The sequence below is a fragment of the Ciona robusta genome, chromosome 6, assembly GCF_009617815.1.
Source record: "Ciona robusta chromosome 6, ASM961781v2".
Lineage (NCBI taxonomy): Eukaryota > Metazoa > Chordata > Ascidiacea > Phlebobranchia > Cionidae > Ciona > Ciona robusta.
This window is the reverse complement of record NC_143240.1, coordinates 4054905-4082890: the sequence shown is the minus strand read 5'-3', so window position 1 is coordinate 4082890 and position 27986 is coordinate 4054905. Positions and strand designations below refer to the sequence as shown.

Genomic DNA, 27986 nt, shown 5'->3' with positions numbered 1-27986 from the left:
CATAATCTGTCTCAACATTAACTGCTGTCCCTACAGAGAAGCCTGAAAATGTTTTGTACAAAATTAACAACAGTCTTGACATGGACAAGGCATGTATTTTTGAAAATGTTAAAAAACACAAGTTCACAACAAGAAAAGGAACCAAAATACGCGTAAAGATAAAAATATTTGGCTTAAACACTTACGTTAAAAGATGAATCAATGAATTTATTTCTCCTTGCATGACGGGGCAACAACAGTCGTTATAACAAGGGTGTTCTGTTTTAGACGCGTCATGCCCGCTTATGAGTTACCACAATGAAACTTTGTGGGTGATGTAACTTTAAAAATAGTGCAAAATTTTTATTTAAATTCAAAATAAAAGATTTGGCAAAGATACACTGCTTGTTGCTTAAAGACAACAGATAAATAAAATCACAATTTTAGGTAAAAAAAATATCAAATATTATGATGTTTCAGTGTTTAATGCATTGTCGTCATTGATGATAAATATTCGCTTCAAAAGATCTTTGTTTTCTACAACCTCGATGTCATCTGTTTTAGTTTTCTTTTGTTTGGTGATTCCCACTTCATATTCCTAGAAAATATAATTGAAAATTATTATTACACCTGGCTCATTGTTTAGCAAGTCTCAGTTAAGTGTCTAGCCCAAAGACACATGCGCCCACAATGGTAGCAGCGACGAGCCTTGAACCCATTACCAACAGATTGGAGGCAGGCTCGCTAACCAACTGTGCTACGGCGCGGGCAGAAGTTCGGGTTAAAAGCTTGTTGTAGGCGTATGCGTCCTTGGGCAGACACTAAGACACTTAACGCCAATCACTCCAACCCAGTTTTCACTAATGGGTTGTCCAAACTGTCAGCCATACAGAAAAACAAATACCACAAAGTTTCATGTGATAACTTGTAAGCGGGCACGAGATGTATGAAACAGAATACCGTGTTATAACGACTGTTGTGGTTTCATTCTGATCATCTTTTTCATTTCTTTATTTTCAATTTTCCCACAGTTTCATAATTCAACCACTAACCTGAATATCAATATCATCCACTGTCTGTGCCAAGTTCACGTAATCTGCGTCTTTTAGTTTCTTCGTCTCTTCATCGATCAACTTTATAAGGTTGGTGAAACTTGGTCTTGATGAAGCTTTCCATTTCCAACATTTCGTCATAATGGAAAACCTGGAAATATGGGAATGGTTTAACTAAGTTAAGACTAGCAGCGTGGGAGAGGTTATAGGTTCAAGGCTTGCCGCTGCTACCGTTGTGGGCATAAGTGTCTTGAGCAAGACACTTACTAATACTTTTACACTAATACAATGCCCTTTAACTTTAAAAAGTAACTAAACAACGCATAGCGGAACACTAGATTAGAGCAATTGGAATTAAATGTTTTATCCAAGAATATAATGCGCCTACAATGGTAGCAGCATCGAGCCTTAAACCCAGTACCCCCTGGTTACTTTAACTACTATACCATAACAACTATACAATCAATACAACACTTAAACATTATTATAAATATACATTACATTTCATCACTGCACGATGATGGTTGCTTCATTCGATATCCCGACTTTAACTTTTCGAGCAAACCATCAGACTCAACATCAGGGAAAGGCATGCAACCAAGTGTTACCATTTCATACATTAAGTTTCCAAATGACCAACTGTATGAAAGGGAAGATAATGATTACATTTTACATGGGTGGATCTGGGATTTAGGACAGAGTTGGCCCATTGCTTATGCAGAAAATCTTTTATACCATCTTTGCATCTTATATATTAGGCTTCCGAATTATCGACTGTAAAAAAGTGAAGCAAGAGCTTATATGAGGGAGGCAGTACCTGGCATTAAGGCCAGAGTTGACCCATTACATCAACATTACAATATTCTATATGGGTTGTCCTTAAGTTTGTAACACACATGGGGACTGGGATTTAGGCCAGTGTTGGCCCAACACCTAGGGTGCTACCATCTAGTTCCCACTAAGGTAGTTGACAGACACACAATAAATAGAAATCATATATACTTACACATCACTTTTGCTCGTAATAGGGACTTTCCCTGACATCATACGCTCTGGGCTGATCCATTTGAACGGGACGCATCTTTCTGATTGGCCTTTGATTGCTCCATACCTGGGACATGGTGGGTTATGTAGAAAACATAGAGGTGGAATTTTTAAATGGGGGTGAATTGGGACGCCATCCATATAGAATAGAATTAGGCAAAAGTTGTATATGTGGTAACTTATAAGCGGGCATGAGGTGTATGAAACAAAACACCCGTGTTGTGACGAATGTTGTTGCCCCGCCATGCGAGGATAAATAAGTTACATACGTGGTAACTTGTAAGCTACCATAAGGTGTATGAAACAGAACACTCATGTTATAATGACTATCATTGCCCCGGCTTTCGAGGATAAAAAAGTTACATAAATGGTAACTTGTAAACTGCCATAAAGTGTATAAAACAGAACACCCGTGTTATATTGACTATCGTTGCCCCGCTACGCAAGGATAAATAAGTTACATACGTGGTAACTTGCAAGCGGGCATGAGATGTATGAAACAGAACACTCATGTTATAATGACTATCGTTGCCCCGCTACGCAAGGATAAATAAGTTACATTTAATCATATATTGATTCAATTAACTTACACCCCCCACCCATATATAACCAAGCCACACAACTTACCTATAAACATCATTAGCGAGACCAAAGTCTGATATTTTGCATCTCAAGTTTTCTCCAACCAAGATGTTCCGTGCAGCAAGGTCACCATGGATGATTCGGGATCTCGTGAGGAAATCCATCCCCGTGGCAACATCAGCGGACATGAGGAAGAGGCTCTTCTCAGTAACGTGGTACACTGGTTCTTTGTTGCACTTCGTGATCTATGGTAGGATCAATATGAACGAGTGAATTTATCCTGGTGTGTTGAAGCAACGTTGACAGTAGGTATAACATGGGTGTTCTGTTTCATACACGACCTAACTGCTTACAAGTTACCACGTATTTAACTTTGTGGGTGATTTATTTTTCTATTTTAAGTTTGACGGGTTAAGTGAATAGTGAAAACTTATCCTTGCATGGCAGTGCTTAATATAATTAAAGTTATTTTAAAAGCGAGCACTTTAAAATAATAATAAAAACCATTTCATGTTATAACTCGACAATGAGCATGAGGTGTATGTTATAACTCGACAATGAGCATGAGGCGTATGTTATAACTCGACAATGAGCATGAGGCTTACCTCTCTTGCATCCCATAGAAAATGCAGGAGATCCCCATATTTCAAATACTCAGTCACCAACATTATCGGTTTCACAGTAGTGCAACAACCGATCACTTTTAATACATTGGGATGGTCCCCAACATTTAACATGAACCCAATCTCAGTCAAAAACTCAATTTCGTTTTGCTCCATGTTTAATCCATCTGAAATAATCAGTTATTAACAAAAACAAATCAGTTTAAGTGTAACGTAACTCTGGCCTACATCCCAAGTGTGCCTCACTGAAGACCTCAGCCATGAAAAATCGAATCTCTATTATTGAGTGGCAATAAACTGCCTCAGTGGGGTCTAGATGATAGCACCCTGGGTGTTGGCCTGGCCTAAATTCCACCCCCTAGGTACCCTTTTATATAAAATGTACATTGACAATATAGAATAGAACAGGGAAACCACCTTTAGGGGACTTACCTTTCATAGTCTTAATGGCCACATCAGTAGGTGTTTCCCCTTCATAAGTACCTTTATACACAATCCCATAATTACCGCGACCCAAGATTTCACCGACTACTAAGTTATCACGATTTATTTCCCATTTTGAGCCGAACGTTGGAATGCAGTCGCTCTGTCAGGTTGAGATAAAAAAAATAATTAAATAGCGTTTATGAAATACTTTATAAACACCAGGAATTGTAAAAAAGTGGGCATTAGGTAAATGAAACAGAACACCCTTGGTATAACGACTGTCGTTGCCCCGCCATGCAAGGATAAATAAGTTACATACGTGGTAACTTGTAAGCGGGCACGATGTGTATGAAACAGAACACCCTTGGTATAACGACTGTCGTTGCCCCGTCATGCGAGGATAAATAAGTTACATTAATCCTGATACAGTTAAAATCTTGGGACCTTTGGGCAGCTAGTTTTCATAAAAAGATAAATGAATCTATCTATTCATTTTTTTCATTCACTCTTTCATTCACTCAGCCATTTATTAACAAGCATTGAATAAGTTACATTCAGTCAGTAAGTTACAATCAATACATTATTAAAACATAATAGTGAGTATCTTATATCAGTTATTCATATCATTCAACAATTTAATAACCCAACCATTCTTTTACCTCTTCCTTATCCATGTTTTTAACAAGCATTGAATAATTACTGAAATTCTCGTTCGCGATGAACTGTGACCACTGAAGGTCATTCTTTCGATTCCGTCGAACTTGTAGTCTCCACACAACGATGCAAACAATCACTATTATGACAGCAACAATGGGAAGGACAATTTGGAGAACAAACAAAGCATTGTTACGACAACCGGAGCCGGTCTTTAATCTGAAAGATAATAAGAGTAAAATGAATACAACTTCGCATGGCGGGGCAACAACAATCGTTTCTCGTTATTACACGGGTGTTCTGTTTTATACAACTCGTGCCCAATTGTCACTAATACTACACATATGTGTTTTTGGCCAACTCTGGTATAAGGGTGAGAACCTTTACCCATTCAATGTCTGGTAAAGTACTACTATGGCACAATTTTTCTGTCCCGTCAACTGATGTGGATTTTGATTGGTAGCTCATTTACCCTCCAAATACGAGGAATTTACACCCAGGGGTAAATTTACCCCTGTTTAAAAAGCGCTAATCTAATGCCTTTAAATACAAATTCCTTATACATATATTATACTTATACACCTCATACACAAACATACAAAACTACCCACCCATCCCCCGAGTAACCGGCCAAACAAACACACGTAACCCCCATTGACGGCGGCGGGTCGTCCGTGCAATTAGTGGAGGCTGAACATGGGTATTCCCCTAAACGACAACTGTCAATGTCAGAACAACCGTTTCCCATCGGATCTATGAGAAAAATATTAATAATAAAATAATTGGAAAAGATCTATTAAACATTGTTAAAACGTTAATTATGTAGTTAAAAACTTAGTTAATGAATGTAACTTGCTTTATCCTCTCGTGGCCGGAAAACGACAGTCGTTATCACACGGGTTTAACAGCTTACGAGTTACCATGTATGTTACTTTGTGGGTGATTATTTTTTTTGGATTTATTTTTTATTTTTTTTATATATGGCTGACAATTTAAACAACCCATTAGTGACCACTGGGTTGGAGCAATTGTCGTTAAGTGTCTTGCCCAAGGACACATACGCCCACAATGGTAGCAGCGACGAGCCTTAAACCCATTACCTAATGGTTACAGGCAGGCGCGCTAAACATAATAATAAATATTAAGTAATAAAAAATGCTTCATAAAAGGTTATTTTTAAAAGTCCATATTTATTTTTGTTTAAATGTTAGATGATACAAGCATCTTTACCATTATTAATAAAATAATTGCGGTTCAAAAGTTTTATCATTGAGAAAATGTTAATTAAACAGAATAAAAATATTTAATCAAAAAAATAAGGTAAAAAAGATTAAAAATAATTTACCCATTTTCCTGTTGATTCCGTTACCATGGTAACCCTGATGACAATTACAAGTTGAGTTCAATGTTTGACCATTCATGTCCACCGATGTACAATTAGAATTCACATCACAATAATCCCATTGTTTATCACAAGGGTTGATGGCTGTGATGTCATAATGGTGGTTATGAAGTTAAAATTATATTTATGACCAGTTAAATTTATGAATTAAATGAATATCCTCGTGGGTAACAACAGTCATTATAACACGGGTGTTCTGTTTCATTCACCTCGTACCCGCTTACAAGTTACCACATATGTAACCTATTTATCCTCGCATGGCGGGGCAACGACAGTTGTTATAACACAGGTGTTCTGTTTCATACACCTCGTGCTCGCTTACAGGTTACCAAGTATATAACTTTTTTATCCTCGCATGGTGGGGCAACGACAGTTGTTATAACACAGGTGTTCTGTTTCATACACCTCGTGCCCGCTTATGAGTTACTCCCTATGTTACTTTGACAGAACCATTACAATGTATATACTGCCAACAATTCATAATTTTTGTATTTAAACTGACAAAACAAGTTCCCTCACCAGGTATAGAAAGCAGCTCCCTCTTAGTACACGCACTTGACATGCACATTATCTCAAGCTCTGTGTCGTAATATATTGGTGTGACCATGAAATAATATTCGTACTGTGCTTTCAATCCAGTAACAGTAATGGACCAGAAATGGTTGAGGTCAGAGTCGCAATCTCCAAGATATACGTTGGAATAATTGAAAGAGATGTTTTGTGGAGAACCCTGTGGAAAAAAAAGTTGGTAATCGAATGAATGTATGAATGTAACTTACTTTATCCTCACGTAGCTGGAAAATGACAGCCGTTATCACACGGGTTTAACACCTCGTGCCAGCTTACGAGTTACCATGTATGTTACTTTGTGGGTGATTTCAAAATACAGATGGTAAAGTGGGGGGAGACAGGGCACCTTTAGCACATAATATTCAAACATCCTGAACGTGTCTTAAACAATTAACAACGGCCCATGGGGGTCGTGAGGATACAGTTTTATAACTCCTTGAATGTTCTTTGTTTACTACCAAATGGGGCGAGAAAATAGAATGAGAAAATATCCCATATTTGCTCACCCAGAACTATATACTTACAACAGTTCTTGGCCCAGGTGATATCCATTCTGATGGGTCTTTAAATTCCACTCGCACACTGAAGAAAGATAGCAAGTCCCTTGTAATGGGTGGCAACCATGTTACTGTGATGTTGATCGTGTCTTTCACATAATCAAGTATAGGTTGCGAGAATGTAATGTTACGAGCCAAAGGTTGAGTGAGATCTGTAATGAGAGTACATTGTAATAAAGAAACTTATTTCTAAAAATAATTCTGCCATTCTAAAATTGCACCGATGTTTTATCCTATTTAGTAGACCAGGGTTCTATTCTGTATGGGTGAGGTCTATCTTCTATGGTGATTTAAGCCAGAGTTGGCCCATTACCCCAACATTGTATATGCACATTCTATTCTATATGGGTGAAGTCCTACAGTGAGGCATGTCATGGGATCTGGGATTTAAGCCAGAGTTGGCCATTACCCTAACATTGTATATGTACATTCTATTTTATGGGTGAGGTCCTACAGTTAGGCATGGCTGGAAATTCAGGCCAGAGTTGGCTTATTACCCTAACATTGTATATCCCTCTCAAATCTATAAGGGTGAGTCCTACAGTGAGGCATGCCGGAAATTTAGGCCAGAGTTTTCATTAGCTTTAACAATAAACATCATCTTACTGCAGCAAATGTCTTGAGATTCCGCGAATGATTTTCCACTTTGCTGTTGAACTAGTTGAGCGCAGTTATTAAGAGGTGGAAGGTTTCTGTATAACCTGTTCAGGTGCTGGCCGGAATTGTTGCCTATGTATTGCCTGTGGATTGAACAAAGTCTCTAAACAACACAACAAGCGGACCGGTATTATGTTTCATACTAGCTGAATTTGAAACGAATTGATTAATTGTTTAAGGTTAAAAATACTGTGAATAAAACAAAGTCTTTTATTTCTGTGTGTGGGAACTGTGAAAATATTTTGCTTAGATTCTATTTAAATAAAAGACAAGGGTTGTTTTTGCCACTATATCCTGTCTTTTCGTTTGAACTATTTTTTAGCATTTCTACCATAATTGGAGAGACAAATAAAAGTTAATATCGTATGCTATTAAAACGGTAGTAAGTAAATAATACGGTAACATTATATGTTTAACAAAAATCTTGGGGACAGAAAACATTACAGTGACGTTATGGTATAACTACAAAATAGATAGATTAAGGCATATGAGAAGAAATAGACTTATGGGTCACGTAGACTAGTGAAACCCTGTGAGTGCGTCAACTCACAAAATGCCTAGAAATTAGGTAGAGGGCATTTTGCCATCACTCGTTGGGGGAAACATTATTTCACCCATCTCAACGGTTATGCTTGTTGGAGGTCTTAGTCAGACTCACTACAACAATAATAAAGTATATAGTTTAAAGTAAATCACCGTTAACTTTGAAGTTGCCATCGGAAATATATAAATATTATTGCATTATTATAATTGTACAATTAGACACTTTACTGTGAACATATATATATACCTTATGTACAAGTTGTACAACATAACTTTCAATACATACCTGTAATAAGGTGTGACGTCAAAATCATAGAATGAAAAATATTCAACAATGAATGAAACACTTCGGTAATGCTGTAATGCAAAAAACAATGTGTTTATTTTATATGGGTGAGATCCTACAGCTAGGCACGCCACGGGACCTGGGATTTAGTTCAGAGTTGGCCCATTACCCCAGCATTGCATATGCATATTATATTCTATATGGGTGAGGTCCAACATTTCTACAATAATTGCCACACCCACTTTTTCAACCAATCACAACTCACCCCTGGAACACTCCTCCAACCCTGGCTCATCCAATACTCCAAGCTCCTACATGGTGGGGTGCTCCTAGTTAACTGGCAATTGACATCACATAGGCACTGGTAGGTTGAGTTACAACCCTCCACTAGGGAACAAACAGAAGTGTTTGATGTTGTCACCCAGAAGTGGTTCGCACTGAAAAGATTGTTTTAAAAGGGTGTAAATCATATTCGCTGTTCAGTTATAACATGGTTCTCTTTTTATACACCAACAGACACACATAGTGTATTCATACACCTCATGTTTACTGTCGCGTTATAACATGAGTGTCTTCTTATACACCAGACACACATAGTGTATTCATACACCTCATGTTCACTGTCGCGTTATAACATGAGTGTCTTCTTATACACCAGACACACATGGTGTATTCATACACCTCATGTTCACTGTCGATTTATAACATGGGTGTCTTCTTATACACCAGACACACATGGTGTATTCATACACCTCATGCTCACTGTCAAGTTAAAACATGGGTGTCTTTTTATACACCAGACACCCATTGTGTGTTCATACACCTTATGCTTACATCTTACCCAGGATTGCAGTGATCTGTTGTAGGCAGGGAAACTTTGTCATCCATTATCTGGTTATTAACTTTGAGAAACAAATAAAGGAATCCATCCAGTGATACATCTGTAAAGAATATTTATGTTGGGTTAAAACAGGCAATATAAACGGTGTAAGGCAAACGTGCTAATACAAAACAATCACCGACAAAGTTACATGTACGTGGTAACTTATAAGCGAGTGAATAAAACAGAACACAAGTACTCTAACGATGTGAGGGTAAACAAGTAACATACATGGTAACTAGTGAGCGGGCACGAGCTGTATGTAACAAACATCTGTGTTATAACAACTGTGATTGCCCCGCCAAGCAAGGATAAACAAGTTACATACGTGGTAACTTGTTAGTGGGCTGTGGGCACGAGGTGTTTGAAACATAACACTCGTGTTATAACGACTGTCATTACCCCACCATGCGAAGATAAGTAGTTACATTCAAAGTCCGTATATTTGCATACCGACTCTGGTCCTATTTATTGATAAAAGTATTACTTTTCGGGTTCCAAAGATCCCACGACGCAGTCACAATAAACACCAATTCGTCGCTGATATTTACGCTAACTTTGTATGAAAAATCAATCGCTTTTGTTTCTCTGACCGTTACTGCAAAAAGAGCGAGTTTTGATTATAAAGATATTCGTTTGTACATAAGATATAAAAGTATTTATGCTTTAAGGTATGCATAGTACTGTGGGGTAAGATGGGTACCGATAGCACATAATATAGTGGGGATACGGTTATATAATTTTGTAAATATTTTTAAATAATATTTACTATTAAATAGAACGATAAAAGACAAAGAAAACATGAACCATCTTGCCCCAAGGGTTATTACATATACAGTATATATTAGCCGAGCCATAACTTTTGCTTGGTTTAGTCATTTACAGTAGGGTGGGGGAAGATGGGACACCTTTTCATTCTATTTTCTCGTTTCATTTGGTAGTTAACAAAGAACATTTAAAGAATTATAAAACCATATCCTCACGACTTCCATAAACCGTTGTTCATTGTTTAAACCTTGATCAGGGTATTTGAATATTAGGCTCTAAAGGTGTCCCATCTTCCCCCACAGTACTATATATCCTCGCAAGTAGGATTTTGAGTAAAACCTCCTCACCATTTTAAAACACCAACAAATGCAGTTAAACAGACACGAATAAAACACTAAACTACACAAAATACAGCACACAAAATTTAAAGACGTCTCATCTTACCGTTCCTGCATAACCTTATGCCAAAAGCTTGGCCATAATCCAAATTAAAGTTGGTTATTATCATAACACACATCCATGCAGCTGTTAAACCATGCCTATTCATTCTCACAGTTACCTGTAAACAAACATGTTTTAATAATAAGACAATGTTTTATTAGCAGCTATAGTGGTGACAGTTTTGAATACAACAGAACATTCTAATAACCAAATATTCTAATCGTGTTTTATACAATTAACAACGGTCTATGGAAGTCGTGAGGATACGGTTTTTTAATTCTCTAAATGTTCTTTTTTTACTATCAAATGGAACGAGAAAATGTAATCAAAAGGTGTCCCATCTTTCCCCACCCTACTATATTACTTAGCCAATACTTAGCGCTTCAGTGCTAACTACTTACAGTATAACACTATAAAGGCCTTTACACTATTGTAGCAAATACACAAACGTTACAACTGTACACCAAACACTGTACAAGTTCAAAGGCACAAGCGACAACCGTAACATAGCTCAACCACTCCGCTGCAGCCTAACAAAGTTTGCGTGCAAAACAAAATACTTCTGTTCCTAAACCTAATGAGAAAATCCGTTTTGACGAAATTCAAAACACACACAAGTTATACCAATTGTTTAATACACTACTAAACACAACATGGTTTTATTTATCTCTTCGAAAACGATAGCGAAGATCATGTTTTTCAAACAACGAAGAGAAGGGAATCAACAGCAAAACAACGAGAAATCTGCTTTAGGAAACTCCGTGCTAATCCTAGAAAGTTATTTAAACAAAACTTATAGTTCTCTAATGTTGCCCATTCTAAACGAAGACTCCTAGAATACGAAAATGATTATTAGCCTCAGAAAGGCCGCTACATAGCAGATCGCTGTACTTAACTCTAATTTCTAAACAATTGTTTCACAAATGTGTGAACAATGTTAATTCTAGAATGGAGTAAACAACCCTAGAATAACTCATCTGTGACGTCACAAAATTCCCCGGCCCCTAACAAACCCACACGTTTTAAACCATTGTTTTTCGGCCGCGGTTTTCGAACACGCGATGCGTAAACTCGTGTTCGCTGTAACCTGGGTCGTGTTACAATGCGACCGCCGATAGCTTTCGTATACGTCACAGTGCGCTCGTGTGACGTCACAAGCGTAAAGCATCGCGATTAGATCTTGATCAACAATTGACGTCTCATTGTCACGAAGCGGTCAGCGATTATGACGTCACAGAGGGTCCGCGTCTAAGTTTGTTTATCCTATGGCGATGTTTCGAGTAAAAACAATGACGGGTCGATTTCGGCGATTTTGTCGAACGACGACGATGTTTTTCGGATTAAAACAACAACCGTGACTTTTAAATTGAGTAAACGTTTCAAATTGGTGGGACGCATCAGCCCGTGGGCAAGCTATGCAGAATTCCTAAGCATTGACCTCAATGGTATGCGCATAAGGCTGAACTTAACGTAAATTTTACCTCTTCGAATGCGAACATCATTATTGTTATAACGATTGTCGTTGCCCCGCCATGTGAGGATAAAAAAGTTACATATGTGGTAACTTGTAAGCGGGCATGAGGTGTATGAAACAGAACACCCGTGTTATAACGACTGTCGTTACCCCGCCACGCGAGGATATATAAGTTACCTACGTGGTAACTCAAAAGCGGGCATGAGGTTTATGAAACAGAACATCCGGATTATAACGACTACCATTGCCTCAAGGATAAATAAGTTTCACATTCATTTACGCTGCAAATAAATATATACGAAACGTTGTTTATAAACCGTGGCTGGTATAAACCCAACATATAATAAACGCACATTAAGGTGCTGGGACATATTTATAAATTAAATTACTCTTTTAATTGAAAGAAAAGTGCGTAAATACAACATGAATGCTGTTTAATCTCTGAAGCATTAATGTACGAAAATAGCATACCGTGTTTTACGGTCTATATTTAAATATATGAACACCTGTGTCACGATGCGTACATAACCTTTAAAATACCGGCACGCTTTTTAAATATATTCAAATTCAACTTGTATTTGGGTCAATTAGAACAGCGTTTTTGCATTTACCCATGTTATTATATAAACACACACACGTTATTATTTACAGATTACAATTTACATATATTGTATGCTGAATTACTGAATATTAAGCGATTCATTTAAATGACATGATATCTACAATAAATCTGCAGTAGGGTGGGAGGAGATGGGACACCTTCCATTCCTTTTTCTCGTTCCATTTGGTAGTAAACAGAACATTCAAAGAATTATAGATATCCTCACGACCCTCATAGACCGTTGTTAATTGTCCTAGACACGATCAAGATATTTAAAGATTATGTGCTAAAAATGTCCCATCTTCCCTACACTTTACTATATATTGTATATTTGTCCGGTGCCGTGGCGTACTGGTTAGCGCGCCTGCCTGTAACCATAAGGTAATTGGTTCAAAGCTCGTCGCTGCTACCATTGTGGGCGTATGTGTTCTTGGGCAAGACACTTAACGACAATTGCTCCAACCCAGTGGTCACTAATGGGTTGTCCAAATTATCAGCCAGCCATACATAAAAAAAAGAAAAATTCTTCCCCAAAAAATAATCACCCACAAAGTAACATACTTGGTAACTCGTAAGCTGGCACGAGGTGTTAAACCCGTGTGATAACGATTGTCGTAAATTGATAATATCACTGATCAATCTATAGAGCATGTTACTGGTAAAGGCGTATTGCAATATGATGCAACGCTTTTTAAACATCCTCTATATTAAGAACTCTAATGACTTGTTTTTTCACGACTTTTATTTTTTACCATTTAATTTAGCTGACCAGCATACTAAGCAAAGCTGCCAAATACGTTTTTTCTCTATTTTTTACCACTTATCTTTATTACTGCAATGAAAGACACGATTAGATTCCCAAATACATTTTTCTCCTTAGCGTTAATTAGTATGTTTGCTGATGCGAATATTAAAGTTAACATGAGGTGTTGTATGGCGATTTGAACGCAAGTAATACACGCCCTGTAGTTTATGTTATGCCGATAAACTGAAAGGTTAAACAAGGACAGTTCACGTTAACAACCGGAGGTAATTTGTAAAGTATGTTTGGTTAACGTTTACACCCCAATGGGTTAGAACTTGAATGACTTATCCATGGTTGCCACTCCCATGTCCACAGTCGAGTTGCTGAAGCTATTACAGTGTGTAGATAAGCAGACATGACTTTTGGTTGGTTTGGTCATTTATATCCTCATGGGTGGGAACTTGAGTGACTTACCCATGGTTGCCACTTTCATGCCCACAGTCAAGTTGCTGAAGCTATTGCAGTGTGTGGGTAAGCAGACATGACTTTTGGTTGGTTTGGTCATTTATATTCTCGTGGGTGGGAACTGGAGTGACTTATCTATGGTTGCCACTTTCATGGCCACAGTCGTGTTGTTAAAGCTATTGCAGTGTGTGGATAAGTCAAGTTGAGTTGGTCATACGTCGGTCCGAAAATGATGGAATACATACAGTTTTACAATATTTATTAACTAAGAACAAAAGCCTGATAGTCAATTTAATACTAAACCTGGCAGAATACCTGTTTCAGCTTTATGCAACTATACACTAAAACAGGGCACTCTTGGCCTGACTATAATAACACACAGAAATGAAATTGAAACTGACATAAGCAGAAATTGTTTACAGCAACGCGTAAATTAGAATAATTCGTTTCAATATAAAAACTGCCAGTAAACCTGTTTTAGCTTCATACAAAAAAAAATACCAAAACAGGACACTATAAGACCTAAGTAAAAACATATACGCTACGTCTTCTATACAGCAACTAACTTTTGCTAAAAACATTTACTTTTGCTGGTGATACAAAAACTGCCAGAAGACCTGCTTAGCGTTACACAAAAAAATATATAGTAGTGTGGGGATACGGGACACCTTTAGCACATAATACACAAATATCCTGGTAGTGTTTTAAACAATTAACAACGGTCTATGGAAGTCGTAAGGATAACGGTTTCATAGTTTTTTAAATGTTTCTTCTTTACTGCCAGATGAGACGAGAAAATAGAATAAAAATGTGTCCCATCTTTCCCACCCTGCTGTACTACAACATTTTGTAAGTCTAACTAAAACCATACGCTTGCTGATTCTATCATAACAACTAACTCTAGCCTAAAATCGCTTACAAGACACCGAGCATTGGCTTTAGTGGTAATAGTTTGCCTTTGGGCGTCAAATTAAAGCTCGCATGTTATTATTATGCGCGTAATTTCGTATCTGGCACGACGTTACGCTGTTATTCCGTCCCAAAGTCTATAATTCGAACCACGGAACCAATTTGAGCTCCAAAAAAAGAAGCTTTGCGTTGTTAACAACCTTAAACAACTAATAGGGCGATCATCAACGTAAATGAATGTAACTTATCTATCCTCGCATGGCCGGAAAACAACAGTCGTTGTAGTTTTATACCATTTTGGCTTATTTTAACTGACCAAAAATACCACCTAAAAAATAATGGTTATAGCCTATATTTTTGCGATGCCACAACAGTCGTTATAACCTAACTTTGGTTATAACATGAGTGTTCTGTTTCATACACTTAGTGCCCGCTTACAAGTTACCACGTGTGTAACTTGCTTATCCTTGCGTGGCCGAAAAATGATAGTTGTTATAACACAGGTGTTCTGTTTAATACACTTCATGCCTGATTACGAGTTACCACCTATATAACTGTGTGGGTGATTATTTCTGGGGGGATTTTTGCAGGCTAATGATCTCGACAACCGATTAGTGCTCGCCGGATCGTTGGCTTATATGGTTGCATAGTTAGTGTTTAACCTTTATAAATGGAGCTTGACATGTATATAAGCTTCGCAAACAAATGGCTATACGCATTTTTTCTTTTAACCGGTGCACTGTTTGTTTTTTATCCCACGAACCAGTACACAGTTTGTCGTTAATCATAAAATATATAAGTTATTTTTCATTTATCCCAAAATCCGGTACCTTGTTTATCCTATACAGTGGTAAACCCCTTTATAAGCGCATTTCTTTTTCATCATTAATGTTAAATTGTACCCACAAAGTAACATACTTGATAACGTAAGCGGGCAGGTGTGTGAACACCCGTTTTTTAACGACTGTCGTTTTCCGGCCACGCGGGGATAAAAAGTTGCGTTGTTTAAACCAAACGTTAAGATAAATCAAACCCTAGAAAGGCGTGGGAAATATTTACAAAATACCGTTTGTGGTGAGATCATACATAGTGCTTGGGGTTGGGAAACTTAGGCCGCAAAGAAAGCCGTTTAGCTTGTTGACTGTGTTTATGTTTTGTGGGAAGATTGGTAGATTATATAAACTGCTGCTGCCACGCGTATTATGTCTGAATAAGCTTTTCTATTATGAATGGTTTTCGTATAGTAGGACGGGGAAAGATGGGACACCTATTCATTCTATTTTCTCGTCCCATTTGGTAGTAAACAAAAAACATTCAACGAATTATAAACCCGTATCCTCACGACTACCATAAACCGTTGTTAATTGTTTGAAATGCGATCAGGATATTTAAATGTTATGTGCTAAAGCTGTCCCGTCTTCCCCCGCCCTACTATCTTATGAATGATTGGAATTTTCTGGCAAATATTCTTAACACGTTTTAACATTCTATTACAAAAAGAACATTTACAGAAACATAAAATCGTATCCGCACGATTCCAAAAGAGCGTTGTTAATTGGTAAAAATACGATTAGGAAATATGGGGTATTTTGTGCTAGCGGTATCTTACCCCACAGTACTCTACTACAGTATAAAACAAATGAACACGTATACTATTACTATAGTAGGTTGGGGGAATATGGGACACCTTTATCACATAATATTTAAATATCCTGATCCTGTTTTTAACAATTAACAAAGATCTATGGAAGCCGTAAAGTTATGGTTTTATAATTCTTTGAATGTTCTATGTTAACTACCAAATGTGACCAGTAAATAGAATGAAAAGGTGTCCCATCTTCCCCCAGCCTACTATATGTAAATAGCTATTAGGCGATGGTGCGTAAACAAAATTTAAGCGACGTTTTAGCTGTATGTGAATTTCACATACCATGTATATCGATACGGTGTACTACAAACGCATATACGGCTTGCTTAAACATCAACACTTTAGCTCCAACTAGCGGTTCGAAAATTCGGTACAAAGAATTTAACTTTTTCTATAAATGTAATATATGGTATCCTCACAGCATATGGTGGCCTAACTATAAGATAAAAGCTGAAAGATTCGACCAACTAATGCTCGCTGTCTTACTAAAACGTAGTATAGTAGGGTGGGGTAAGATAGGACACCTTTGGCACATGATATCCAAATATTCTGATCGTGTTTCAAGCAATTAGCAACGGTCTATGGGAGTCGTAAGGATACAATTCTTTGAATGTGCTTTGTTTACTACCAAATGGAATGAGAAAATAGAATGAAAAGGTGTCCCATCTTCCCCCACCCTACTATCAATATTTGCAGTCTCATAAAACGCTGTTATACCACTTAGGTAAAAGCGCCCAAGCGGAAAAATTGGCCTCGTAACAACTTAAACGATGTTATATAACGGCTACAGTTATGTAACTACGAATTCTATATGTATATAGTATTACACAACTACAATAACTGCCAAAGCCTAAACAATAATAGTAAATGTTTATTTTGATTTGTGTTTGAGATATTGGGGACAAAAATAGCAGCAACAGTCCTTAAAACACGCTCTGGGTAAAAACTACTTAAGTAAAAGTGTTAAATAAAAGTAAGGCTGGTAACCCGCAATTCAGTAAATAAACTCAAATTGAGTTAAAATTAATTGTAACAACGAAGAGAAGGAAATTAGTAGCAAAATAACTAAAAGTATTTAAAACACGCTACCGGTGAAAAGTACTTGAGCAAAAGTACCGTTTAATCAACACGGGATTATTGGGCGGTAAAATGGAATACTTTTATCTAAAAGTGGCTGTACACGGTATCCGGCATGCAAAGTCGTATGCAAACCCAGTACCGAGTTCCGCATGTGGCAGCGAAGTCCGGACAAAACAGACAAAACGGACGAATTCCGGATAGTGTGTACAGCCACCTTAAGAAGGGTTTTAGCAGCAAAACGACATTTGTTAAAACTAAGCTAAAACAGGCTACAGTAAAAACTATTGAGTGTAAGTGTTAAATAAAAGCTTGACTGGTAAACCCTATATAGTATATGCTTAACCGGTAAAATGGGTTATATTTATCTTACCGTTTCTATTAATACCAAACTATTGCGCAACGAAATCTGCACTGCTGAGAAATTATTTACGCCAAGAGGCAGAATTTAATAATAGCGAATTACAGTTTTTGAAAGCGTCAATTTAGTAGAAGGAATAATACGAGTACGAGGTGTATTTTGAAATCTCGGCGTGGGAAATGATAATTAATAAAAACGCACAATACTATGCGAGGGTGGTGGGTGTAAAAGGTACCCTACATTCTAAGCTGCATCTCACTAAGATTCTATTTGAATAACAGACTGACGATGCCATTTAGACGAAATATGTCTCTTATATTACGAAACGTATGTGTTATATAACATTTGGCTGGACTGATTTTGGTCTATCACGTATTTCGTAGCACCAGATCCTTACTGTATTTTTTACACAAGAATCGTTTAGAGTTTTAGACCAGGATCAGGATTCATAGAATTTATTACAGTTATTTATAGGGTAGGAATATGAAGACCAAACTGTAAAGCTAGGCGTCGGGGACTTATTATCATCCAGAGTAGGTGGGACGTCAATGTGATAGTAGGGTGGGGCAAGACGGGAAACCTTTAGCACATAATATCCAAATATCCTGATCGTCTTTTAAACAATTAACAACGGTCTAAGGGAGTCGAAAATATACAGTTTTATAATTCTTTGAATGTTTTTTGTTTACTACTAAATGGGACAGGAAAGTAGAATGAAAGGTGTCCCATCTTACCCCAACCTATTATACTTATACAGCGGTAAGTGTTTTTAGCAAAGGAGATAAGAATATAAGTTTGTATGCAAAACCATTCGTGCAAAGTTTTTAATTGTGAACATATTTAGTCCGTGTAATTTATACAGTAAATGGCAGTTTGTTTTTATATTAAGTTTTGCATAATATAAAGACTTTACATATAGTACTGTAGGCCGTGTAGGGCAAGACAGTTCATTTATATATATTAATAAATTAATGTAACTTATTTATCCTCGCGTGGTGGACCGACGACAGTCGTTATAACACGGGTGTTCTGTTTCATACACCTCGTGCTTGTTTATAAGTTACCATGTATGTAACTATATTTATTCTCGCATGGCTGGGCAACGACAGTCGTTATAACACGGGTGTTCTGTTTCATACACCTCGTGCTTGTTTATAAGTTACCATGTATGTAACTATATTTATTCTCGCATGGCTGGGCAACGACAGTCGTTATAACATGGGTGTTCTGTTTCATACACCTCGTGCCTGCTTACGTGCTACTACCACGTATGTGACTTTGTGGGTGAGTGGTTTTAGAGATTTATTTATTTTTAATGTATGTGTGGCAACTCGCTTTAATGCTTATATAATAACAGGCATTCTTAGCCATTTGCAATGAATCAAACAAAATATATACATACAACAGAACAAGCAGACAACGTGTTGGACAGTTTAAATAGAAAGCCAAAGAAAAGCAAAACGTCAAAACAGCGGTTTCTGTCAATACACGAATATATGGTGTGTGGCTCTCGTAAGATATAACTAACTCGAACCGTGATATTACTCTATTATGTGACATACATACGTAAAGATCAGCCAGCTTGTGTTATTGTAACGTTATATGTTTCAGTTTAGAGTGCGGTAAGGGTTTCTAAAGACAGTTGTGTGGTCAAACCCGTAGCGTCAGAACTCAGATTTCTTGAATTTATTTAGAACAATATTAGTTACTTGTATAGATATGCATGCGTGTTATGCGTATTAAACGAATGATTAAAATAGTTAACTTTTTAGTTCTGCGTTTTATGTACAGTAGGGTGGGGGAAGATGGGACACCTTTAGCTCATTATATCTAAATGTCTTGATCGTGTTTTAAACAATTAACAACGGTCCAGGGGAGTCGTCAGGATACGCTTTTATAATTCTTTGCATTTTCTTTGTTTACTACCGAATTGGGCGAGAAAATAGAATGAAAAAGTGTCCCATCTTCCCCCAACCTACTATATAAGTACTGTCTGTGTTTAAGTAAGCAGTTTTGTGGTCAACCCCGCAGCGTTAGGAACTAAAAAATGCCGCATTTATTTGCGAACGTAGTAAGTTTTAGGCTTGTATAAAAGTGTAATGTATGTTATGCGTATAGCATATGATTAGAGTATTTAAAGTGTAAACGAGTTATTTAGTTTATCATATAAATTTAAGCGTCTACGTCTTGTGCAGATACTGTCTGCGTACGTTTGTGGTGTGACCACAGCGTATGGACTTAATATTCTACCTGCCAGGGTAGCATAGGTTATAGACCAGATACTAATAAAACATACTTAAAAAATAGAACTTAAACCTGTTCTATTCTATATATGGGTGAGGTTCTACAATGAGGCATGCCGTATGGGGCCTACGCAACAATTAAACCAGCAGATCAGCAGCGAATTTAAATAATTAGTTATGTCTTTAAAAAAATTAGTACGTGCTGATAAAAATCAAACATTTGTATAAAAATCACTACATAATATTACTTTGTTTTTAAAATCTAAAACACAAAAAGAGCGTTTCAAGACACTAAAAACAAAACCGATTCTATCACGTAAATGGCGCTTTCGCTCACATGACGTCACGAATATTCAAGATACACTTTAAACAATAGTAGCTTATGACGTCACACCTGGCAGAACATAACTTGCGTACCGCTCGTTACGTAATTAATGATTATGACATCATTGATTTAACGAATCCGTATTAAAGTATACTTGTATGCGTTAACATTGCGCAGTGGGCATTGTTGCGTGACAAACTATTCTATGATGTTTCTGCCAAGTTTTAGCATGCATCAGTAGAGTGCATGGTGTCAAGTTATTGGCAGGAAATGCTATAACCCCATACAACCCAACACCTCAAGGAAAAACAACGAAAGCCTATTTTCACACGGGTTCACGAAAAGTAGAACTGATATTAAAATGCTATTAAATTCCGGGCGGGGATTCGAATCCAGGAACCTTGGTTCTTAAACCCTGGCCTGGATTCAAACCCAGGATCCCTGGTTCTATTATTTATATTTCCTTTCGTTTAGGTGTACAGCAATTGGTTTAGGAATGAAAATGTCGGTCCGCTGTATTGACTGCGGGTTCAGTGTTATTCTGGTATTGACTGCGTTGGCAGTAACAAACGCACAGCTCGTCAGACCACAACGTCCATGCTTTGACTGTAAGTTACTTCATAACCTAAGTAATGACTTCTATACATATTCTATATATATTGGGGAAGTTCCTACAGCGTGGTACGCCATGGATCCTACTATTTAGGCCAGTGTTAGCCCATTACCCAAACACCCAGGGTGCTACCGCATAGACCAACCCAGATGTTGAAGCCTTTCGCTTCCCTGCAGGTTGGCGACAAAGGCTTCAAATCAATGTAACTTATTTATCCTCGCATGGCGGGGCCAACGACAGTCGATATAACACGGGTGTTGTGTTTTATAAACCTCGTGCCAGCTTACGAGTTACCATGTATATTACTTTGTGGCTGATGAATGTATGGCTGATAGTTTGGTCAACTTATTAGTGACCACTGGATTGTAGAAGTTACCGTTAACTATATTGACCATATATACATCATCACAGCTCGACCGAAAGGAATTAATTCAATCCAAATAACAAACCTTCGGTATTTCATGAACACAACAATCAAACCGCGAGGTGGCGCTACAACCATCGACCTTTCGGTGACCTTTACTTGGGATGTTCCGAACCCAGAAGGTGGCGCACCTGAGTACATTTTTAATTTTAGCGATTCTGTAAACGCTTTTAAGATTTTTAAATTGCTTTTAATTTGATTTGAATTTGTAAATTTTTAATTTTAGTGATTTTAAAAAGAACAAACAAAACGCCAGAAGATATTTTTCAGACTAATAACCAAATCTTACTTTTAAGGGATTTCTTTCGATGGCTTTCTCGTCCAAGGGTACCAAGATTATGACGTCATAATGCACCCCACCGATCAATGCAGTTCAAAGTAAGTGGTAGAGTAGGGTGGGGAAAGATGGGACACCTTTTCATTCTATTTGCTCGTTCTATTTGGTAGTAAACAAAGAACATTCAAAGAATCATACAAGTTGTTTAAAACTCGATCAGGATATTTGGATATTATGTGCTGTCCTATCTTCCCCCACAGTACTAGAAGTAATACATATATCTCGTTTCATTTTTGAAGATTATTATCATTGTTACGTCATAGTGACTCAGTGTGGTTAAATATAACCCATTGTCCGAATCGCGGATCTTCATTGTGTCCAACTGGAATGTCTATGACGTCACAGAGCTGTCCTTGTCCGGTCTTGAATTGCTCCGCACTGACACCTACCGGATGCAGGGGGATCAGTAGTTTGATCGTTGGTCCGACGAGACGATACGTCACAATACCTGCGGTACGTCATAATTAACATGACGTATTAATGACGTCACAACCCATGCTAATAACTGGTATAACTTATTTACAGAGCTCAAGGAAAATGGAATTCATTATTGATTTTATCACTCTATTTGACCTAACGATTTTACCCTATTACAGGTATAGTAGCATTTAATGAATGTATCTTAATTACCCTCGTTGATGGCGGGGCAATGGCAATCGTTATAACACGGGTGGTATGTTTCATACACCTCGTGTCCGCTTACAAGTTACCATGTATGTAACTTATTTATCCTCGCATGGCGGGGCAACGACAGTCGTTAAAACAATGGTGTCGTCCGGCGCCGTGGTATAGTGGTTAGCGCGCCTGCCTGTAACCCAGAGGTAATGGATTCAAGGCTCGATGCTGCTACCATTGTGGGCGTATGTGTCCTTGGGCAAGACACTTAACGGCAATTGCTCCAACCCAGTGGTTACTAATGGGTTGTCTAAATTATCAGAAATACATAAAAAAAGAAGAAAAAATTCCAAAAAAATAATTACCCACAAAGTAAGATACATGGTAACTCGTAAGCTGGCACGAGGTGTTAAACCCGTGTGATAACGACTGTCGTTTTCCGGCCACGCGAGGATAAAGTAAGTTACATTCATTCATTACATTCGTTATGTTTCATACACCTCGTGTCTGCTTACCAGTTACCACGTATGTAACTTATTTATCCTCACATGGCGGGGCAACGACAGTCGTCTTAACACCCGTGTTTTCACGACTGACATTACCTGCTATTCGAGGATGAACAAGTTAAAAATTTATTTTACTTTTCCAGTAACGTCGCTGGCTTCAACATAGAGTACATGTTTGCGAAGAACACTGACTGTATGACGTCAATAATGAAGGATAATGACGTCACAGGGGCAGAGGCTATAGCGCTTTGTTGTGGTAAGATGCTAATATTGTGTTTGTTACGTATTAACATATATTCTGCTACTTTACAACCAGATGTTTAAACGACGCAGCCGTTATGCTACGTTTTCAATTGAATATGATTTGGCTCCTTTGACGTAACGTAACGGGGTTTGCTTTTTTCTCTTCGAATACGATAACGAAGATCATATTAATTAAACAACAAAACAACAGTCGTTAAAACACGCATTGGTAAAAGGGATATAAAACTACATTTTAACGATCCATCTCATACAATCTGCGACCCATATAACCTTACAGGGCAACTGCTGTAAACGAAAGCTAACTATTTCTGCCATTCAAAATAACGAGAAAGCGCCTATACAATCTTGATATAGTTATATAAACCAACAAAACAGCGAACTGAACATCTCAAAAGAAACTTTAGAGAGAAAGAGAAAGCGTGTAGATCGTTGCGTTCACGTGTGTAAACCTATTTTTCCATTTTCTCTCTCGTAACTAGTACCTAGCTTTTTGGCCTTCGTTGACCCTTTTTCCTTTATTTCCTTTGTACTCTCCCAAGATTTTTGTACAACGGTTACCCATAGTTACTTTTTATTTACTCTACATACTTTTTGCCTGCCTATAATCCACAAATACAACCGTACAACTGTTACTACGAGTACTAACCGATTTTCCCAAACGCGTTCAAAAAATACGAGAAACAAGCGTGCGGCACGTTGCAATTAGGCCATATCAGCAGCCGGTAAACAAAAGTCGGGGAAATACGATGGTGATTATAAGTTAACAAGTCGCGCCTGGCAAAATTTGATCACGTAAATATAGCACATAGATATCCCCTTGCAAGGTAAACAAAAGTACGTCGATAACTCATAAACAAAAAATTTGCGAAAATAAACTTAAGTCTGTGAAGCGATACTTATGTATTAAATTGAACCATAGCGTGTTTTGCCGGCGCCCCACTAATACATCGCTAAATTGTGAGTTAACAGTCAATTTTGTCTGAAACTTCTGCTTTTGTAGTTTTTACCTGTAGTGTGGAACTTAAACTGAATGAATGAATGAATGAATGAATGAATGAATGAATGAATGAATGAATGAATGAATGAATGAATGAATGAATGAATGAATGAATGAATGAATGAATGAATGAACGTAACTTACTTTATCCTCGCGTGGCCGGAAAACGACAGTCCTTATCACACGGGTTTAACACCTCATGCCAGCTTACGAGTTACCATGTATGTTACTTTGTAGGTGATTATTTTTTTTGAATTTTTTCATTTTTTTTATGTATGGCTGATAATTTAAACTGCTTTTTTTGGGTTGCTAATTCTCTTCTCTTTGTTGTTTTAATTAACCTGATATTCGCTATCGTATTCAAAAAGATAAATAGGTTCATGTTATATGTAAAAAAAATAATTCGCCAATACTTTTCCCAGCGAAAAATATCAAGCAACGCAAAGCTGTAGCGCTCCAAGTGGTCAAGATAGTTCCAGATTTAGAACTCGGAAGAGCGGAAGTGGAAGTCACGTGGTTGCCCCCTGTGACGCAAGAAGGGTTTGTAGCGTGGGAAATCGTCACACTTACTGTTACAAACGTTACACACGAAGCACTCAATGAGGTAAAGTATATGAATCTATACGCTGCCACCATTGTGGGTGTATGCGTCTTTGGGCAAAACACTTTACAGCAATTGCTCCAACTCAGCGGCCACTAATGGGCTGTCTGAATTGTCAGCCATACATGAAAACAATCACCCACAAAGTACCATACGTGGTAACTCGTAAGCGGGCACGACCAATTACAGTACTACAGTATAACATATAGTTCCAACCGCACGACTCTAAAAGACCAATGTTAGATGTTAAAAACACGATTAAGAAGTATGGTACAGCATGGGCTAACTGTATACGATTTTATAGCGTTGTAACATATGGTTCTTTTTATTTTAAACAGTCCATCACCTCAACACCCCTCAACCATTCTACCCCTTACGATACCGAGTGCTACAACAGCAGTGTCACATATCGTATAGTGTACAACAACATGCGAATGGGTGTTTTGTACAAATTACACCTTACACCAGTGTACAGTGGAGAGAACGGAGCTTTTTGTTCAGTACACGGCAATTGTTTGTCGGCTATATACATAGATCTTGTAGGTAAGGTTCATAAAACAAAGAGTTTCTCGTCAATCTCAATATGAACATACCAGCCCATGTATAAGATAGGACCCTCATCACTGTAGGACCTCACCCATATAGAATAGAATGTGCATATACAACGTTGGGGTAATGAGTCAACTCTGGCCTAAATCCCAGGTCCCATGGCATGCCTCACTGTATAGGACCTCACCCATATAGAATATACCCATTTGACCGCATAACAGTGGCGTAAGTTATTACGTAAGAGTGACGTATACTATTACGTATAAGAGTAAAGTATACTATTATGTATATGAGTGACGTGTGGTATGACGTAACAGTGACGTTTCTATGTTCCAGAAGCACCAGCGGGGTGTTCTTCAGTTTGGCAGACGTGTTTCCCCAACTCTACTTGCCAAAGTGTCTTTCCAGGCGCCTACGAGTGTGTATGCAAAGATGGATACAGTGATGTTAGTGTGATTGATCTGAACGCTGAAAGCTCCATAGAAAACGTTGATTTTAATGCCTCGTATTATGGTGCTGATAGTAGTTACAGTGATGGAGGTGAGTTGAAATGTTTAAACGTTTGGTAGAGCACAGAACAAGTGTTCGACGGGAAATGGTATTTTGTGAATGAAAATATAACTTTATTTGTCTCTTTGATTACGGTAGCAACGATTTGGAAATATTTTAAATGTAAAGACAGGATATACCGACAAAACAACGGTTGTTAAAACACGCTTACAGTTTAAAACAGATTTACATTTAATTGGCGTTGTCACTACAACTATTCTGCATTTGTTTGATCATTATATGTTCGACTTAGCGTTGTTGATTGTTTAAAACACGACCAGGAAATATGAGATTTATGTATCTTACCCCACACTACCATACAGTGAGGGATGATAGGATAGCTTTAAGAAATGATATCCAAATACCCTGATCCTGTTTTAAACAACTAACAACGGTCAATGGAAGTCGTTAGTAGACGGTTTTATAATCGTTTGAATGTTCTTTGTTTACTACCCAAATGGGACGAGAAAATAGTTTGATAAAGTGTCCCATTTCTCCCCATCTTACTTTTATAATATAATATAGTAGGGTGGGGGAAGTTGGGGCACATTTTAACTCTATTTTTTCGTCCAATGTGGTAGTAAACAAGAAACTTTCAAAAAATTATAAAACTATATACTCAAGACTCCCATAGACCGTTGTTAACTGTTTAAAACACGATCAGGATATTCAGATATTATGCGTCAAAGTGTTCCATCTTCCCCCATCACTATACAACAATACTATATATATACACAGAGTCCGCCATGGGCACCAAACCCACCTTCAACCCGATATGTACGGACACAAACTACTGCGCACCCAAACTCACACAGTGTACTGCTGAAGCTGTATGTACGGACCTGGTTGCACCGTTGGTTGGGGCGGAGTGTAAGTGCCCGCTTGGACAAATCGGGGACGGGTAAGAGAGAAATACGTTGTAGACTAATAAGTGAATGAATGTAACTTATTTATCCTCGCATGGCGGGTCAACGACAGTCGTTATAACACAAGTTCTGTTTCATAAACCTCGTGCCTGCTTACAAGTTACCACGTATTTAACTTTGAGGAAAGATGTTTATTTTTGTGTGGCCGATAATTTTAATTCAATTTTATTTAAACCAGCAACTTTTTCATCTGAAATATATTTCTTTCTTTTTCTTATACAGGCTTAAAGATGGAAGTGGCTGTAGCGGTTGTTCTACCTATAAACTTTCAATGATCTTATTTATTTTAAATCTCATTCTCTTAGTTTTATAATACGAATGTGGTAATACTGAAGACTCTGTGACATACATTTTATCAATAAACAATTCAACTACTGGTATTGTATTAAAATTCAGCCAAAAGAAATAATGTTGCTTCAGCAACTCGACTGGGGGCATGGGAGTGGCAACCATGGGTAAGTCACTCAAGTTCCCACCCACGAGGATATAAATGACCAAACCAACCAAAAGCTATGTCTGCTTATCCACACACTGTAATAGCTTCAGCAGTTCGACCGTGGGCATTTGCGTGGCAACCATGGATAAGTTACTCAAGTTCCCACCCACGAGGATATAAATGACCAAACCAACCAAAAGTCATGTCTGCTTATCCACACACTGTAATAGCTTCAGCAGTTCGACCGTGGGCATTTGAGTGGCAACCATGGATAAGTCATTCAAGTTCCCACCCACGAGGATATAAATGACCAAACCAACCAAAAGTCATGTCTGTTTATTCACACACTGCAATAGATTCAGCAACTCGACTGTGGGCATTTGAGTGGCAACCATGGATAAGTCACTCAAGTTCCCACCCACGAGGATATAAATGACTAAACCAACCAAAAGTCATGTCTGCTTATCCACACACTGCAATAGCTTTAGCAACTCGACTATGGGATTGGCAACCATGGATAAGTCACTCAAGTTCCCACCCACGAGGATATAAATGACCAAACTAACCAAAAGTTATGTCTGCTTATCCACACACTGCAATAGTTTTAGTAACTCGACTGTGGGCATGGGAGTGGCAACCATGTATAAGTCACTCAAGTTCCCACCCACGAGGATATAAATGACCAAACCAACCAAAAGTCATGTCTGCTCGCCTTCAAATACACCTGTATACCTCACATATACACAAGGACATACGCGCAAGGAGGTTCGAACCTAAAACCTCTGGTATAAGTAAATGTAACTTATTCATCCTCGCATGGCGGGGCAACAAAAGTCGTTATAACACGGGTGTTCTGT

The 27986-nt window shown here is 37.8% G+C and overlaps 2 protein-coding genes and 1 long non-coding RNA gene across 3 annotated transcripts in view; 2 read left to right on the top strand and 1 right to left on the bottom strand.

The window, feature by feature from the left end:
* Positions 1-75: 75 nt before the first annotated feature.
* LOC149735119 (uncharacterized) lies at positions 76-21474 on the bottom strand. Its single transcript, XM_089879746.1, has 19 exons — positions 21375-21474; positions 10468-10582; positions 9743-9853; positions 9217-9316; positions 8641-8812; positions 8376-8446; positions 7496-7629; positions 6857-7041; positions 6282-6492; positions 5706-5846; positions 4972-5113; positions 4366-4579; positions 3713-3866; positions 3263-3447; positions 2703-2902; positions 2038-2142; positions 1533-1670; positions 1032-1182; positions 76-577 (listed from the first exon to the last, which is right to left on the bottom strand). Exons 2-19 carry the CDS (start codon positions 10568-10570, stop codon positions 446-448), a joined length of 2649 nt encoding a protein of 882 aa, XP_089735872.1. The 5' UTR covers positions 10571-10582; positions 21375-21474; the 3' UTR covers positions 76-445.
* Positions 5112-27986, top strand: part of LOC149735114 (uncharacterized) — a 51932-nt gene continuing 29057 nt past the window's right edge. Inside the window, exon 1 of the long non-coding RNA XR_016385179.1 lies at positions 5112-5477. This is a non-coding gene — a long non-coding RNA (uncharacterized LOC149735114). The remainder of the gene's footprint in view (positions 5478-27986) is intronic.
* On the top strand, positions 20791-27070 carry LOC149735118 (uncharacterized). Its single transcript, XM_089879785.1, has 11 exons — positions 20791-20920; positions 21337-21471; positions 21646-21727; positions 21950-22139; positions 22212-22282; positions 22951-23063; positions 24491-24672; positions 25008-25212; positions 25555-25758; positions 26506-26668; positions 26916-27070. The coding sequence occupies exons 1-11, from the start codon at positions 20809-20811 to the stop codon at positions 27004-27006; spliced, it is 1548 nt and encodes a 515-aa protein (XP_089735911.1). The 5' UTR covers positions 20791-20808; the 3' UTR covers positions 27007-27070.

What these genes read in the sequence shown, in the direction of transcription:
- LOC149735119 (XM_089879746.1), bottom strand. Translation starts at nt 10,570, where the DNA reads ATGAATAGGCATGGTTTAACAGCTGCATGGATGTGTGTTATGATAATA. An exon ending in GTTGGAGGAGTGTTCCAGGG is followed by an intron (nt 8,447 to 8,640) that starts GTGAGTTGTGAT and finishes TTTGCATTACAG; the next exon opens with CATTACCGAAGTGTTTCATT. An exon ending in TGGATGATATTGATATTCAG is followed by an intron (nt 578 to 1,031) that starts GTTAGTGGTTGA and finishes TATATTTTCTAG; the next exon opens with GAATATGAAGTGGGAATCAC.
- LOC149735118 (XM_089879785.1), top strand. Translation starts at nt 20,809, where the DNA reads ATGAAAATGTCGGTCCGCTGTATTGACTGCGGGTTCAGTGTTATTCTG. An exon ending in ACAACGTCCATGCTTTGACT is followed by an intron (nt 20,921 to 21,336) that starts GTAAGTTACTTC and finishes ACATCATCACAG; the next exon opens with CTCGACCGAAAGGAATTAAT. An exon ending in CACACGAAGCACTCAATGAG is followed by an intron (nt 24,673 to 25,007) that starts GTAAAGTATATG and finishes TATTTTAAACAG; the next exon opens with TCCATCACCTCAACACCCCT.